Source organism: Bufo gargarizans, chromosome 2 (genome assembly GCF_014858855.1).
Source record: "Bufo gargarizans isolate SCDJY-AF-19 chromosome 2, ASM1485885v1, whole genome shotgun sequence".
Lineage (NCBI taxonomy): Eukaryota > Metazoa > Chordata > Amphibia > Anura > Bufonidae > Bufo > Bufo gargarizans.
Window position 1 is genome coordinate 54520543 of NC_058081.1, and position 18096 is coordinate 54538638.

The 18096-nt window shown below is 46.2% G+C and overlaps 1 protein-coding gene across 2 annotated transcripts in view; it reads right to left on the reverse strand.

Moving 5' to 3' along the window:
• Window positions 1-1469: 1469 nt before the first annotated feature.
• The window catches only part of FBXW9 (F-box and WD repeat domain containing 9), a 30345-nt gene continuing 13718 nt past the window's right edge, over window positions 1470-18096 (reverse strand). For both annotated transcript variants that reach the window (XM_044278941.1, XM_044278940.1), the window contains exons 3-11: window positions 14225-14361; window positions 14015-14143; window positions 13210-13322; window positions 12660-12751; window positions 12287-12435; window positions 3394-3507; window positions 2967-3056; window positions 2632-2697; window positions 1470-1823 (exon numbers count right to left, since the gene is read on the reverse strand). In XM_044278941.1, the coding sequence (XP_044134876.1) occupies window positions 1749-1823; window positions 2632-2697; window positions 2967-3056; window positions 3394-3507; window positions 12287-12435; window positions 12660-12751; window positions 13210-13322; window positions 14015-14143; window positions 14225-14361 (965 nt within the window). In that variant the 3' untranslated portion in view covers window positions 1470-1748. The remainder of the gene's footprint in view (window positions 1824-2631; window positions 2698-2966; window positions 3057-3393; window positions 3508-12286; window positions 12436-12659; window positions 12752-13209; window positions 13323-14014; window positions 14144-14224; window positions 14362-18096) is intronic.

Genomic DNA, 18096 nt, shown 5'->3' on the forward strand with positions numbered 1-18096 from the left:
CCGATGCGCTCCCTTACACTGCGCTAAATCGCGCAGGGCACGGGCTCTTTTGTTTTCAATAACACACTGCCGGGCGGAAACTTCAGCCCGGCAGTGTGTTCGGTGATGTCACCAGCTCTGATAGGCGGGCTTTAGGGCTGCCCCTGTCGTTTTACTGCACCGGAGTTCCTGGCAGCCCCATGGAGAGCCCCAGTACGTCACCGGATCTCCAAAAAATGCCTTTGCCCTGCGCGATTTAGTGCAGGGCAAAGGAGAGCATCGGAGCATGAACTGCTCCGATGCTCATGTCAGGGGGCTGCCGGGGTTAAAAACCCCTTTAACTACCTATCTTATATCAGGTTGGTGACCCCTATCTGCACAGTAGAATGGTTGAGCCCATGAATCAGTCAGTCCTGTGCAATGCATCCCCAGCCTAAACGAAACACGGCATCAGTCATTAGACACCCGCTCACTTTCAGTAAGCAACAGTGTTAGGCCTTATGCACATGGCCGTTGACAGTAGTGCTTCGGTGGGGTTTCTGTCCGTGCCTCCGCACCACAAAAAGGTAGTGCATGCACAGTTTTTTTGCGGTGTGGACGAATCACGGACCCATTCAAGTTGAATAGGGTGGATCTGTCTGCGGAATCCGCACAGATGTTGCCCATGCATTGGGGACCGCAAATTGTGGTCTCCAATGTATGGAACGGCCCGATCAACGGCCGTGTGCATGAAGCCTTACGTGACATATATGTGCTGGGTCAACACACAGAACAATTTCATGGGAAAACTACATAGGAGCAATGGAGGAAACATGACTGCCTGTTTCCAGGTGATTTACACAATGGCTGCCAGTCTCTAGGTGATGTTGTCACATCCAGGGGAGACAGTGAAAACAATGTCAGATGTGCCTCTGTACAGACACACATGATGAAGTGCTGCAGGCACTAATACGTTATATACTGTATAGTCACCTGTTAGATATCTGGACTGAATGACAGGACTGAGGGTCACATGACCAACGCCTATCCAGATCTCCTACAGATGCATTTTTCAGGACTAAAATGTGCGGTACCATTTATTTTCTCTTTAGTGAGAGGCTATTGTGCAGATATAACAAAGGTTTGTGGGCAAAATGTTAAATACATGTCTATTAGAACATTGTATAACTGCCTATTCTCTAAACGAATAAATGTAATCATTTAACCCTTTAACTGCCGGGTTTTCTTTCGACCAATGAAGCTCTCTTCATCGTTATAGAGTAGTAAGTCTCAGTATAAGTTACAGGGTCAGGAGACCCAAGTAATTCTATGTTTAAGGCCTCCAGCACTCCCTTATCGGGATAGGAGCTATTGTAGAATATAACGCTAGAGCTACAGTGTAGACTGACACACAAGTAGAATAGTAGGAGAAAGGGGGCAGCAGAGGAATGTAACTGCATGCCAATACAGACATCTATAAGAAACACCCCAGAAGATGTTGCCCCCAAGGACACTTTCTATGTTTTTTATTTTTATTTTGAAGCATTTAAAATGGTGACTAAAAAACGGAGTATGGAGCCCAATATACAGACAAGACCAGTGCTGCTGATGGCCACGCATCATGTGTTCGTACACGTGGCCACCGACATATGACATCATGGAGACCCAAGTGAGCAAAAAAAAAAAAAAGACGCCAGCCCCGGTACAATTTAACGGTTTCCACGCCGGTCACCTCATGTGATTCCATATTTCTCTTTTGTGTTTGCATGGTAGTCCAGAGACGTCCACCACTAGTCTGGAAATCTCCAGATCTCCACCGTCTGGCCACCAGAGGCTGCAGCCACCGTGCGCCCAGCCGCACTGACCTGGGAAAAGATGACTTCACTGGTAAAAGGATCACCACCGGCCAATCTAGATATAATATAATGTGGACGAGACGTGCACATACATCATCTAACCAAGGAAAGTCAGGATCCAAGAGCCGGGGCCCCCACCCATCCTCAGAATGAAGAAGTGGGGCTCTTCCTGCACACCGGCACTTCTTGCCACCTGACGTGTAAGCTAATACAGCACAGGCCGAATGGAGCGCCGACGTGCACGGAAAAAGCTGGAGACCTTAGTCCTTTCACATTATAATACCCCTTTTTAAAGGGGTTGTTCATCCCCGGGGACCTCTTCAGCAGCCGCCCCAGCATAGTCAGACCCGAGCTGGTAATCATACATGCCTGATCCCTGCTGTTGGGTTCCAGCTCTAAAGGTCCCGGGTCTTGCATCACGTGACTTCCGTTTTTCACGCGGACATGGGTGACCTCTCAACGCTGCATCATTGGCTGCAGTGGTCTTGTGACCTGCATCAAACCGGATATTATGCAGGGAGACCCAGGACCGACAGAGCCAGTGGGGCAGCAATGGGGCCAGAACTCAGCAGCGCACGTATGATTAGCACCGCGGCTCCGGCCACACTGGTGGGCCTGTTGAAAAAATGCCAGGCCTTAGCTCACCTGGCAGCACTATTGGCCTTAGGCATGACTTCATTGTCTCCTGGAGGAGAAACTCGATAACTTCAAGAACATTCCCCATAGAGACAGGTGAGACAACACATGAGCTGTGGTGATGTACTGTGATCCCCCGGCCATTTTTACCCCTCCCGTCCTCATCGCGTGACATTCTTACCCCATTGACTACGCTGCTCTGCGTCTGTGTGTTGAGCATCTTGGGCGGATCAGTAGGAATGTGAACCTGGAAACAGAAAGGATCTATTAAACTGGAGCAAAAAAACGAAATATCAAAGCCGGTTTTCTGACTTTGAGCAAACATTTTGCTAAAAAGAAGTGCAACTTTTTTCATTTTTTGCCCCGGACTGCCAGAAGATGCACCTCTTTGGCGCACCTCATTTCAGCACGTTTTTTTTTTTCTTTTATGAATACTGAAGTACGCAAGGCCGGTCTTAATAAATTGCGCCCCCCCACCCCCCCCATTATGTAATATAGAACACACCTCACACCTACCTTCATAGTCTTATCAGTGGACGTCGTGTACAGCGCACCTGCCGAATGCCATATACCAGTGACCTGGGATGCATGTCCTACATCATAGCACTGCGTGGACGGTGGGGATCACACAGAGGACGGAGGGGGGGGGAAAATGTGACAGCAAAAACAAAAGGCATCAGAACTCAGCATCCCCCCTGCAGGAGAATCCTATATACACACACACAAGCAATGGAATACATGCAATACATACCACCCCACCTGTCATATACAGATATTAGGGTATTAGCTGTATATAGACCAGTTTATCAGGTACGTCTGCCCGGCCCCAAATATTACACTGAACTGATCCACCAGCAGGTACAATCTGACCACTGGTAGGTATTACCTGGATATGCAGATCTGCAATCAAAATGTACCGATAGCAAACTGGAATTTCCAGTACCTGCAGCTGCTTGAATGTCCCTCCGTGGCTCCCATACACGTGGATCAGGCCTTGGTTGTCTCCAGCCCATAGCTGTGGAGCTTCATAGGACATGCAGAAGAGGTAGTTATCCAGCTGAGGGCGATAAACCAGAAATAAGGACGATATAACACTGAGAAGAACACCTCAAAAAATTATTACAATTAGGAACTGATTTTCTCCTGCAGTTTCCCTTTAAACAGCCCTGATCCCATCGCTGCCGGCCCTGGGTCTCCCTCTGTCAATACCCGTTTGATGTGGGTCACGTGACTGCTGCAGCAGTGAAGCGTCACCCATGCATCATGTGACCGCTGCAGCCAGTTAATGGCTGCAGTGGTCACATGAGCTACGTCAAATAGGATAGAGACCAGGGACCTACACAGCTGGTGAGGCCACGAAGGAGCTGGGATCAGGTAAGTATGACTACCACCGTGGGTCCGGCCACTAGTTCATTCTGTTCCAGCTCGTCTCCAAGACGAAATGATCAGAAAGGCTTTACTATCTTCTGGATGAATGATAGCTTTATTATGTTTGATGCAATGGCGGATACAATGCAGAGGACAATATCTGTAACTCTTACCACTACGGTTATACGTCACTGCCATATCATATTGTAGAATAGAGGAAAACCTGGGACACAGAAGACCCTGGAGGGTGATACCAGCAGTGTGAATAGGAACAAGCAGCTGATACTGGGTGGAGTGAACAGGTCCCCACTAGACCCTATGGCCTGCCCGGCAGGATGACTGGGAATGGATCCGATGACCTGTCAACTACTGAACTAATCTGCTCCGAGAGAATCCTGACCGAGCGGTTCAATGAGACTGAGCGCAGCAGCGCCACCTACAGCAGTTCAGAGGTACTGACTCATGGCGACTATGACAGCGGGTATAGTAAGCACAGGGTAGGGGTACACGCAGGCGGCAAGACTGGAGCTCTGGATTAACAAAAACAGGTAAGATGCATGAAGCTACACACAGACACACATCAGGGGTCATTTACTATGTGCCCCACGTCACTTTTTGGTGTATAAAAAGTTGCAAGGCGCCGTTTTGCGACTTTTTAGACGCACCTGTGATTATATTTTGTCGCACGTGCATATTTGTGCCATGCTTGCCACTTGGGAGTGGCCGAGGCTGGGACTATGGCCCCAAAAAATTTACCACCGGGAGTAAAAAAGGAGCACTACTAGTGGCCTGACCCACGGTGGTAGTCACACTTACCCGATCCCCGCTCCATCGTGGCCTCCCCTGCTCTGTGGGTCCCGGGTTTCCCCGCGTTAACATCCGGTTTGACATAGGTCATGTGACCACTGCGGCCAATGACTGTTTGCAGCGGTCACATGATGAGTGGAGTAGTTCTCACGAGATGCACGCCTCATCGTAAAGTGGCCAAATCCTCTGGCATCGCCAAAAATCCCTTTAAGGAGAAACATTGTGCACAGCAGCCATTGTTTTTAAGTGGTAGATTTTCTATTCATGTTTGTAGTAAATATAGTTGGCGCACAACTCGGGGTGAAAAGGATTTTTTTTTTTTTTACCGTTTTATTGAAAAAAAAAAAAAACATCAAAGTAACAAAGCAGAACATGTCGTCCACTAAAATGTCTTCTAGATGCAGCTCTATAAGACAGTGCTAATAGGGAAATAACGGATGAACTGGAAGACATATAACGGTTAAAGGGGTTTTCTGAAATATTTAAACTGATGACCTATTTTCTGGATAAGTCATTAGTATCTGATTGGTGGTGGTCTGACCCCCGGGACCCCTGCTGATCAGCTCTTTGAGAAGGCAGCGGCGCTCCCAGTAGTGCAGTGGCTTTCTCCAGCTTTTCCTAGGTCAGTCACATGATCTAGGCGTAGCTCAGCCCCACTGAAGTGAATGGGGATGAGTGCGATACCAAGCACAGCCACTATACAATGTATGGCGCTGTGCTTTGCAAGCACAGAGAAGGACCTGCAATCCTTCTATCTTCATTCAGCAGGACCTGTGCTGACGTCACAGCGCTCACCACGATTACGTCATCAAAGGTCCTTTTTGCAGGTCCTTTTTGTAATTTTTTTTATTTTTAACCCCTCAATCCACATTTTACTTAGCATTCTGTATTCAGAATGCTATTATTTTCCCTTAAAACCATGTTATAAGGGAAAATAATAAAATGAATGGAACACCTAACCCAAACCCGAACTTCAGTGAAGAAGTCCAGGTTCGGGTCTGGGTACCCCATTCAGTTTTTTCTCACGTGCGTGCAAAACGCATTGCACTCGCGCGGAAAAAACTGAACATCAGAACGCAATCACAGACAAAACTGACTGCGATTGCGTGCCTACCCGCGCGGTTTTCCTGCAATGCACACGCGACGTATCCAGAACGCCCGTGTGAAAGAGGCCTTACTTGGTCCGTCCCCTCTGAATGTACAGATTCATGATCTAATATGGAGACTCCTGTACAGTTCGGCCTCTTTCAGACGAGCGCGTCCAGTGCAGATAACATTCTCCATGTGGGGGCGTAATTTCCCGTTATGGACAGCATGATATTATAATGATTTATAATGCTGTGCGTCTCACTGACCTTCCTTCTACGTAATTACACTGACAGGAATGCCCAGGAAAGGGAAAAGGGGGGGTCCTGGCTCAAGCAAAAACTCCTTGGGGAGAAATCTAGAGGAAGACCCTGAGGAATAGCCACCAAAGCTTAAAAGACTCCATGGCGCATGGATGGAAAGGAACCTTACTGGGAAGACGACCAGTCAAGGAAAAATCCATGAATTGTCCTAGACTAAGGCCCCTTGCAGACAAGCGTGTCCGGACGCGCTGCGGATGCGCTCAGTGAAAACTGCGCGATTTCGTAAACCAGTAGAGTGCAATGCAATCTACTGCGTTTTGCACGCACGTGATAAAAAACTGAATGTTTACAAACAACATCTCTTAGCAATCATCTGTGAAAATCGCATCGCACCCGCACTTTCTCGCGGATGCAATGCGATTTTTACGCAGCCCCATTCAATTCTATGGGGCCATCGTTGCGTGAAAATCGCAGAATATAGAACATGCTGTGATTTTCACGCAACGCAAAAGTGATGCGTGATAACCACCGCTCATGTACTCAGACCCATTTACATGAATGGGTCTGGATTCCGTGCGGGCGCATCACGCATTGCACCCGCGCGGAATTCTCGCTCGTGTGAAAGGGGCCTTAAGGACATACCCTGCCTGGGGCAAACACCATGTGAAGGCCCAGTAGTAGATGCCAGGGTAAGGGGAATCAAGGAAGCACTGGTGGGCTGGACGTATTGAGATATGGAGTAGAGAGGTGTCACCATGGGAAGGGAGCAGGACTCCCGCCTCTGCAAACCAGGTGGAAAAAGGCAAGGAGAAGGAAGAACCCCATCCTGCTGGGAATGCAGCCAACCTCTGGGTGCGAAATGGGCTTTGGCGATGGCTAGGAGGAGAGAACAAAAATACCGTGCATCCCATAAAAGGGGATAAGAATGAGCCCCAGGAAACTGGAATATGATATCACAGTTAATGTAAGGTAAGATAAAATCATTGGCAACTGGAAGTCTCAGGAAAAATGTCAGGCCCTGGAAATAAGAGAGGAGAAATGCTTGTCTGCGAGCCTCCGATCAAACTGAGGACCTGAAAATATCAGAGAGAAGGTTCTGGAGAGCCTAAGGAGAAGAAGGAAAGGGAAGAAAGAAAAGAGAGAAGAAAAAAACCCGGTATATATACTACAGAGGACAGTATACTGCCACAGAAGGATCTAGATAGACTGGAGGCTTGGGCAGAGAAGTGGCAGATGAGGTTTAACACTGACAAATGTAAGGTTATGCACATGGGAAGGAATAATGCAAGTCACCCGTACATACTAAATGGTAGAACACTGACATGGAATCTTAGTGAACAGCAAACAAAGCTGTATAAACCAGTGTCAGGCAGCTGCTGCCAAGGCCAATAAGATAATGGGTTGCATCAAAAGGGGCATAGATGCCCGTGATGAGAACATAGTCCTAACACTTTACACATCACTGGTCAGACCACACATGGAGGACTGTGTACAGTTCTGGGCTCCTGTGAACAAGGCAGACATAGCAGAGCTGGAGAGGGTCCAGAGGAGGGCAACTAAAGTAATAACTGGAATGGGTGGACTATAGGACCCAGAAAGATAATCAAAATTAGGGTTATTCACTGAGGGGAGATCTAATTACTATGTCTAAATATATCAGGGGTCAGTACAGAGATCTCTCCAATCATCTATTTATCCCCAGGACTGTGACTGTGACGAGGGGACATCCTCTGCGTCTGGAGGAAAGAAGGTTTGTACACAAACCTAGAAGAGGATTCTTTACGGTAAGAGCAGTGAGACTATGGAGCTCTCTGCCTGAGGAGGTGGTGATGGTGAGTACAATACAGGAATTCAGGAGGGGCCTGGATGTATTTCTGGAGTGTAATAATATTACAGGCTATAGCTACTAGAGAGGGGTCGCTGATCCAGGGAGTTATTCTGATGCCTGACTGGAGTCGGGAAGGAATTTTTTTCCCCTAAAGTCAGGAAAATTGGCTTCTACCTCTCAGTTTTTTCTTGCCTTCCTCTGGATCAACTTGCAGGATGACAGGCCGAACTGGATGGACGGACAACTTTTTTCAGCCTTATAGACTATGTTACTAGCCCCTGGATCAGAATATTTTTGTAATTGCATGCAATCAGAGGCATAACCAGAAGTCACTGGGCCCCACATCAAATTTTTGAACGGCCTCTACCCACCCTCCCTATTCCCAGCAACTCCCTCCTCCTGTACAACCCTCAGTCCTGCAGTTAGCCAAGATCGCTCTCTCAGACCAGGCCCGCCAGGCGATCTGTCCATTTCCTATACATACATACTGTACATAATGTCATTGTATAACACTGTTGAAGGGGCCCTGACAATAAAATCTTTTAGTCCTCCTTTTGGCCGGGCCCCTTCTTAGTTTGGGACCCATAGCAGCTGCTTCCACTATAGCTACACCCCTGCATTTGCTTGAAAAATTAGTATAGCCAGTGAGCAATTTAATAAATTGTATCTGTATAGCGTCACCTGCTGTTTGTTCTTTTCCTTATTTTTTATCCGTCTCACTGAGGTGGTCGCACATGCTCCGTTTAAATCTTCAACTGCAGCAGAAAGGACACGGCCCCTGAGCTGCCAGGTTAAAGATAATCTACTGTAGAAGAGCAATTGGAGCAGATAATGGGGAGATCTCTGGATCAATATGTGCTACAGCTCTGGATGTAGCTTTGTTAGAAAGAGAGTACTGTATGATTTTTATTTTTTACATCAATCATGGCAGAACCGCTTCAAGGACCAGTAACATTTATCACGTGTTCCAGGACTCCTAACTTTTTAGATTTTTTTTCTTTAATTTAGTTACTTGAGACCTTGAATGCTGCCGGACAAATTGCAGAGTTTTTTTTAGGAAACATTTTGGGTTACATACAGTGTATTAAATAACTTTTATTATTCAATTTTTAGGGGAAAAATAAAAAAAAAACTGCAATTTTAACATTATTTGGGGGGACTTTTTTTTTTACAACATACACTGTGTCGTGTAACTAACATGATAACGTCATTCTGTGAGTCATAAAATTATGATGTTGCCAAATTTCAATTTTTTTTTCTTTTCTCTTTTTTCGCAACCTTATTGAAGTAAAAATAGGCAACCATCTAATTTTCATACAAAATTACAATTTAACATTATTATTTTTTACCTTAATCATAACCACCCATCACACAACCCTCCCTACCCAAAATTTCAATTTTTTAGAGAAATAGTTTCTCTCTCCAATACTGCAGGTTGTCAGCTCCCCCACTGCCCTCCACCCAGGGCCGGCGCCACCCATAAGCAAGGTACGCCACCGCTTAGAGTGCACTTACTGGAGGCACCGCTCCCTGGCCCCCTCTCAGCGCCGCCTCCTAGCTAATTTATTCACTTCACTTGCCTCATTGTAATCTCGCACAGGCGCACTGGCATCGTCGAGCAAAGTGCACATGCACCGTCTTCCAGCGCACCTCGCTCGACGATGCCTCTGCCTGTGCGAGATTAAGGCGCCTCTACGCAATTACACAGAGGCAAGTGAATTGAATAAATTAGTGTCACCGCCAGTTTTGTGAGAAGATCTGGCAGACGTTCTTCTCTACCTCTTGTATGATGTTCTTTTTTTTTGGTTTCACTTTCCCATCTCCATTCCTTCTGCCAGGTGTCACTTATTTCGACTAATCGTCTTCCTTTATAATCCCTCCCATACTGCCTCACTTTGCGGTTTATACTACTTCCTGGATGAGGTGTTCACTGCTGGAGGCTGCTTCTGCTGTTTGTTCAGATAAGTCTTTTACTTTATTGTGTTTCCTTACTGGCTTGATTCTAGGTGACCCTGACTCCATCCGTATTAAGTTCAGGAAGCCGGTGGTCGTGTCCCCTCACTATTCAGGTGTCACACAGGATTAGGTACGCGGGCATGCAATAGTCTACCATACAGACCCTTGCATGTGCATAGCAGTCAAGGAGAGCTCTTAGGGTTTTTTAGGGCTCACCTATAAGCTCCTTAGTTTGGGATCAAGCCAGTTGCTTGTTTATTTATATGTTCTAGTTATCTGCTAACTTCATCCGTGACAATTAGCTAGGAGGCGGCGCTGGGCGGGGATCTGTGGAGGACGACACTTATGGGGTATCTGTGGAGGACGACACTTATGGGGTATCTGTGGAGGACGACACTTATGGGGTATCTGTGGAGGACGACACTTATGGGGTATCTGTGGAGGACGACACTTATGGGGTATCTGTGGAGGACGACACTTATGGGGTATCTGTGGAGGACGACACTTATGGGGTATCTGTGGAGGACGACACTTATGGGGTATCTGTGGAGGACGACACTTATGGGGTATCTGTGGAGGACGACACTAATGGGGTATCTGTGGAGGACGACACTAATGGGGTATCTGTGGAGGACGACACTAATGGGGTATCTGTGGAGGACGACACTAATGGGGTATCTGTGGAGGACGACACTAATGGGGTATCTGTGGAGGACGACACTAATGGGGATCTGTGGATGACACTGATGGGGATCTGTGGATGACACTGATGGGGATCTGTGGATCACCTGGTATGTAGCTGGAGGGAGAGAACGTGACCTTACCACAATGAAGGGTACAGTCTGTATAGGTGGCCGACAAAAAAGAGCGGGTCAAAGGGCGTGGTCAATAGGCGGAGTCAAGGGGGTGGCAAAATTAGCTTTTGACTACGGTGGCAAAAATCCTTGCACCAGTCCTGCCTCCACCCCCAACCTCCTTCAGGCTGGCTGAGATCACAGCCTGCTGAAGGGGGGAGGGCTGCTTTATCACTTCATATCTCAGGCTTGGCAGCAGCCAGAGATATGGGCCTAACATGCTGTGATTATGGTCTTGTTTTAGAGCTTAGACTGTCAGCTTTCATACAAGACCACAGCTCTAGCTTCTATCCAACCTGAGGTATGAGGAGTTTAAGCAGATCTCTGCACAACCCCTACCCTGCTGCCAGGGCTCTCGGGCAGAACTGTATTTTCTCAAAGCCCAAGCAGAGCTCGGGAAAAACTGTTAAGTGGTTAATCTCCATGAAAAGCTGTGCTGAAATGGAGGCAACTCATCCATTTATTATACCTGTTTTATTACAGGGCAAGGTGCAGTTTCTACAGGTATGAGTTGTGCATATTCATGGCAGTATAATGTGGCTTTGCACAGAAACAGTCATGTCACTAGTATAAGACCACATCGTTACACGGCACCGCAATCAGGCTCCATCACAGCCCTGAAAGGGTTAACTGCCAGGGCTGGAGTTTTCTCTGAGTCTGGCAATTGCGATGGGAGTACGGCTGTATATTACCTCCCACCAGTGATAGCATGAGAGAAGAAGCAGTACCTGCAGAATCATCTTGATGTAGTTGTAAATCATAGGCCACTAATTAATTGACGTACTGAAGGACCGGTAACATTCTCCTCCTCTGTGTTCCAGCAGTCATAACTTTCACATTTTTTCCTTCAAAAAATGTTCTTGATTTTCAGAGAGGAGTTGTTCTTTTAGGGACCATTTTGTTGTACATACAGTATATTCACTTTTATTTTATTTATAAGGGGAAAGATAAAAAACTGCAATTTTAAAATTATTTTGTGTGCAATTTTTTTTACGGCATCCACTGTGTGCTATAAGTAACACGATAACTTTATTCTGTGGGTCTTTCCTCCTCCAGACTGCAGAGGGGAGGCTGCTTTAGCTGCCTATATCATGGGATTGGTAGTAGCTAGAGATATCGGCCTGGTCTTCCCAGCTTTCAAACAAGACCAGAATCACAGTCTTATCTCCACTACATCGGGAGATATACCTTATAGAAATCCAGTTGGCAGCGAATACAGCTGAAAGTGAAATTAAAAGCAGGTTTCACTGTTTTCACTCCCGATCCGATTTCTAACAGCTATATCTCCCGAAGAAGTGGAGATAATACTGTGATTCTGGTCTTGTTTGAAAGCTTGGGAGACCATGCCCATACCTCTAGATACTACAAATCCTGAGATATGGGCAGATTAAGCAGACCCCCCCACCGGCCCCCCGGGGTCTGAGGCTGAACTGTTAAGTCCTTTTCTCAAAAGACAGAGCAGAGCTCTGGCAAAACTGTTAAGTGGTTAAGGAATGAAGCATTGTCACAGCAGTAACCGATCATCCAGCACCATCGACACTTCTAGACTTTCAGGTGCCAGATGACTGGAATTACTTTCTACCAAGCAGAGAGGGCACATAAATATATAAATATGTCGAGAGGACAAAACATGAAGGAGGATCTGCCTGTAGTTTGTACAACTATAATCCCCACCTGTATTCTCTGTAAGACGGCATTAACCCTGCGGTCAAACACAACCAAGGTTCTGTCCTCGCTTCCAGACACAATGTGACGGTCGTCGGCTACAAGAGATAACACTGGACTGGAATGTATCTTGCGGGACTTTATCAATGGTGAAGAAGCTGAAAATAGGATTAGTAAAATAGTCATTGTACCATAAATTAGTAAAATCGCTGTATGATGCAAGGACTTCAATGAGGGACACTAAACGGGTAACGCTCTTGTATTAGTGCCTATGGAAAGTAATAGCAAACGATAGTGGTGGAAAGTGGCACCGCAGGCAATAGACAACAAGGTACCACACTGTGTGCATGGTCCCGGCTGATTCCCCAGTGCTGTATCTCACCTCTTGGGTCATACACACTCACTCTCTTGTCGTAGGATCCTGCCACCAGGATGTCTGGCAGGTAGGACAGGCAAAGGATCGCAGCTCGCCCCCTGCATAGAGATTAAGGGGAGATTATGATTCTGTCATTGGGGGTGGCATATTATCTCTAGGGGTGCTAAATGGAAAGCTATAGGTTGCCTCAATTGGTTGCACAGCCATATGCAGCTTACTGTTCCTGGTGATCAGCAATTTTAGGCTGGGGTGATAAGTCCTCAATGGAAATGACCTGCAAAGAGTCTCGGGTAGGACATTACAAGCCACCTACAGCCGCGAGGTGCTCCCTTTAATGCTGGGATGTGACCGACAGGTGCTGCTCCTCTAACTTCCATTCTCAATATAGAAAGTATATGACCCCTTAAGGGCGGTCCCACAGTTAATTATGATATGTAGCTTCAATAGATAGGAGCGGGGGGAGACGGTTCGTGACATCTGCTAAAAATGTAGCTCCAATAAAAATCATGATTCAAAAAATAAAGGAGAGTGAACGTCCTATGGGCAGTCATCTTACTTCATGTCCTGAACCAGCTGTCCTTCAGCTCCAATGTCCCAGATCTTCATGGTGCTGTCCCAGGACCCGGAGCACACCCGATTCCCACAGGCAGCCAGTGACCAGGCCCAGCCCTGTGGGGAAAGGGAGACGTTCCTAGCAACAAATGCAGCTTTATGTGTGTGTGGAGTCGTAACCAGTAACCATGGGCCCCAAATGGCCCAGTTCAGGACACGCAATGTTATCATACATCTTTTAAGCTTCATGCACATGACCGTATGTGTTTTACGGTCCACAAACCGTGGACTCTGGCTGTGATTGGCGATAACATGTACATGCCGCCATTATTTTCATTTTTTTTTTTTTTTTTTTTAATGCTGTAGAAATTTCCTATCCTTGTCCGCAAACTAGACAGGAATAGGACAAGTTCTAATTTTCTGCAGGTCGTGGAGAGGATTTACAGATGCGGACGGCACGCGGTGTGCTGTCTGCATTCTTTGCAGTCCTGTTAAAATGAATGGGTCCGCATCTGATCCGCAAAAAAACGCGGATCGGTTTTGGACCAAAAATACGGTTGTGTGCGCGGAGCCTTTCGTTGCAGTGGCTCCATAGTGGCTGCTATGCCTGCTAAGGATCAAAAACCTCCAGCTGTGGTGAAACCATGACTCCCAGCAGGCACACTTGACTCCCACAGAAGTGAATGGAGCATGCTGGGAGTTGCAGTTTGACAACAGCTGGAGTGCTGAAGGTTACTGACCCCTGACTCCATCAACTTACATGTATTGTTGGCGCTGATGCAGCGCCCTCTAGCGTACAGCGTCAATACCTTATGGGTTCCAGTTTTGTTCGTCCCCAAGGGCTTCACTATGACTTTCTCTTGGTCTTTTCCCAGGTTTTGTAGGTTCCAGAGGCAGACATTTCTGTCCCGTGACCCAGACACACACAAAGATCCGCCCTGGGGAGAGATATGTAACGATCATATGATCCCATTCCGTGTACTCAGCACTGGATGGAAGGATAGACATATATAACACACCTGTAACAGGAGGACGGCGTCTACAGGGGCGTAATGCCCATCAGCCAATGAGAAATGTTCTATCTTCCCATGATCCGACCAATGAGAGAGCTGCTCTTCCAATTCTATACAGGCAGACAGCCAATCAAAGTTTTCCTCTGTAAAGAGAATGAAAGAAGGGCGGGATCAAACATGTCCTGATGTCTGTGTATTAGGAGGAGGAGAGGTCTGTGTGTCCTGATGTCTGTGTATTAGGAGGAGGAGAGGTCTGTGTGTCCTGATGTCTGTGTATTAGGAGGAGGAGAGGTCTGTGTGTCCTGATGTCTGTGTATTAGGAGGAGGAGAGGTCTGTGTGTCCTGATGTCTGTGTATTAGGAGGAGGAGAGGTCTGTGTGTCCTGATGTCTGTGTATTAGGAGGAGGAGAGGTCTGTGTGTCCTGATGTCTGTGTATTAGGAGGAGGAGAGGTCTGTGTATCCTGATGTCTGTGTATTAGGAGGAGGAGAGGTCTGTGTGTCCTGATGTCTGTGTATTAGGAGGAGGAGAGGTCTGTGTGTCCTGATGTCTGTGTATTAGGATGAGGAGAGGTCTGTGTGTCCTGATGTCTGTGTATTAGGAGGAGGGGAGGTCTGTGTGTCCTGATGTCTGTGTATTAGGAGGAGGAGAGGTCTGTGTGTCCTGATGTCTGTGTATTAGGAGGAGGAGAGGTCTGTGTGTCCTGATGTCTGTGTATTAGGAGGAGGAGAGGTCTGTGTGTCCTGATGTCTGTGTATTAGGAGGAGGAGAGGTCTGTGTGTCCTGATGTCTGTGTATTAGGAGGAGGAGAGGTCTGTGTATCCTGATGTCTGTGTATTAGGAGGAGGAGAGGTCTGTGTGTCCTGATGTCTGTGTATTAGGAGGAGGAGAGGTCTGTGTGTACTGATGTCTGTGTATTAGGAGGAGGAGAGGTCTGTGTGTACTGATGTCTGTGTATTAGGAGGAGGAGAGGTCTGTGTGTACTGATGTCTGTGTATTAGGAGGAGGAGAGGTCTGTGTGTCCTGATGTCTGTGTATTAGGAGGAGGAGAGGTCTGTGTATCCTGATGTCTGTGTATTAGGAGGAGGAGAGGTCTGTGTGTCCTGATGTCTGTGTATTAGGAGGAGGAGAGGTCTGTTTGTCCTGATGTCTGTGTATTAGGAGGAGGAGAGGTCTGTGTGTCCTGATGTCTGTGTATTAGGAGGAGGAGAGGTCTGTGTGTACTGATGTCTGTGTATTAGGAGGAGGAGAGGTCTGTGTGTCCTGATGTCTGTGTATTAGGAGGAGGAGAGGTCTGTGTGTCCTGATGTCTGTGTATTAGGAGGAGGAGAGGTCTGTGTGTCCTCATGTCTGTGTATTAGGAGGAGGAGAGGTCTGTGTGTACTGATGTCTGTGTATACTGATGTCTAGGGACTGGGGGGGAGGGTAATTACATTATAGGACGGGAAGATAGAGACCGGGGGCAAGGTAGTGGGACTGGGGGAGGAATGGAAGGAGGGACTAGAATAGCTCAGAAGGATGGGTGTAGGGTAAAAAATATACATAAACCTCTTAATTGTATGTATACTAATGCCAGAAGCCTGACTAATAAAACTGGTGAACTGGAATTAGTGATGTGTGAGGAGAACTATGACATAGTGGGAATAACTGAGACACGGCTGGATGATAGCTATGACTGTGGGAATAACTGAGACACAGCTGGATGATAGCTATGACTGTGGGAATAACTGAGACATGGCTGGATGATAGCTATGACTGGGCAGTTAATGTACAGGGTTACAGTCTGTTTAGAAAGGATCGCCAAAACCGGAGAGGGGGAGGGGGAGGGGTCTGCCTTTATGTAAAGTCCGGTCTAAAGCCCACAGTCCGAGAAGATATAAGTGAGGGACATGAACATGTGGAGTCACTGTGGGTAGAGATACATGGAGCTAAAAACAATAATAAATTACTAATAGGAGTTTACTATAAACCACCTAATATACCAGAGTCCACAGAAAATCTACTACTAAACGAGATAGACGAGGCGGCAAATCATAATGAGGTGGTTATTATGGGGGACTTCAACTACCCAGATATAGACTGGGAAACTGAGACTTGTACATCTCATAAAGGAAACAGGTTCTTGGCAATAACCAAAGACAATTACCTCTCCCAACTGGTTCAGGACCCGACTAGAGGGACGGCCATACTGGACTTAGTATTAACCAATAGGCCTGACAGAACAACAGACGTGCAGGTTGGGGGACACCTGGGAAATAGTGACCACAAAGTAATAACCTTCCAATTATCATTTAAAAGAGCGTTTCTACAGGGAGGAACAAAAATACCAAACTTCAAAAAAGCTAAATTTAGCCAACTAAGAGAGGCCATAGGCCTAACTAAATGGGATAAAGTCCTCACAAATAAAAATACAGCCACAAAATGGGATATCTTTAAAAACATCCTAAAATCTCATTGTGAGAGGTACATACCGTATGGGAATAAAAGGTTAAGGAACAAAAAGAAACCAATGTGGATAAACAGAACTGTAAAGAAAGCAATAAATGACAAAAAGAAAGCATATCATTCACTGAAACAGGAGGGGAGCACGGAAGCACTGAAAAACTATAAGGAAAAAAATAGAACATGTAAAAAACAAATAAAAGCGGCCAAACTAGAGACCGAGAGATTAATTGCCAAAGAGAGTAAAACTAACCCTAAAATGTTCTTCAATTATATAAATGTTAAAAAGTATAAATCTGAAGGTGTCGGCCCTTTAAAGAGTAATGAGGGGGGAGTCGCAGAGAGCGATGAGGAGAAAGCAAAGCTGTTAAATATTTTTTTCTCCAATGTATTCACTGAGGAAAATAAACTGTCAGATGACATGCCGAATGTAAAAGTAAATTCCCCATTAAAAGTGTCCTGTCTGACCCAGAAAGAAGTACATCAGCGACTTAAAAAGAATAAAATAGACAAATCGCCAGGACCGGATGGCATACACCCCCGTATCCTAAAGGAATTAAGTAATGTCATAGCCAGACCCTTATTTCTGATATTTGAGGACTCTATATTGACAGGGAATGTCCCACAGGATTGGCGCATGGCAAATGTGGTGCCAATATTCAAAAAGGGGCCAAAAACAGAGCCTGGAAACTATAGGCCGGTAAGTTTAACATCTGTTGTGGGTAAACTGTTTGAAGGTTTTCTGAGAGATGCTATATTAGAGCATCTCAACGGAAATAAGCAAATAACGCCATATCAGCATGGCTTCGTGAGGGATCGGTCATGTCAGACTAATTTAATCAGTTTCTATGAGGAGGTAAGTTCTAGACTTGACAGCGGCGAATCAATGGATGTCCTATATCTGGACTTCTCCAAAGCATTTGACACTGCACCACATAAAAGGTTAGTATATAAAATGAGAATGCTCGGACTGGGAGAAAATGTCTGTATGTGGGTAAGTAACTGTCTCAGTGATAGAAAACAGAGGGTGGTTATTAACGGTACACACTCAGATTGGGTCACTGTCACTAGTGGAGTACCTCAGGGGTCAGTATTGTGCCCTATTCTCTTCAATATATTTATTAATGATCTTGTAGAAGGCTTGCATAGTAAAAATATCAATTTTCGCAGATGACACTAAACTGTGTAAAGTAATTAACACTGATGAGGACAGTATACTACTACAGAGGGATCTGGATAGATTGGAGGCTTGGGCAGATGAGGTTTAACACTGATAAATGTAAAGTTATGCACATGGGAAGGAAAAATGCAAGTCACCTGTACATACTAAATGGTAAAACACTCGGTAACACTGACATGGAAAAGGATCTAGGAATTTTAATAAACAGCAAACTAAGCAGTAAAAACCAGTGTCAGGCAGCTGCTGCCAAGGCCAAT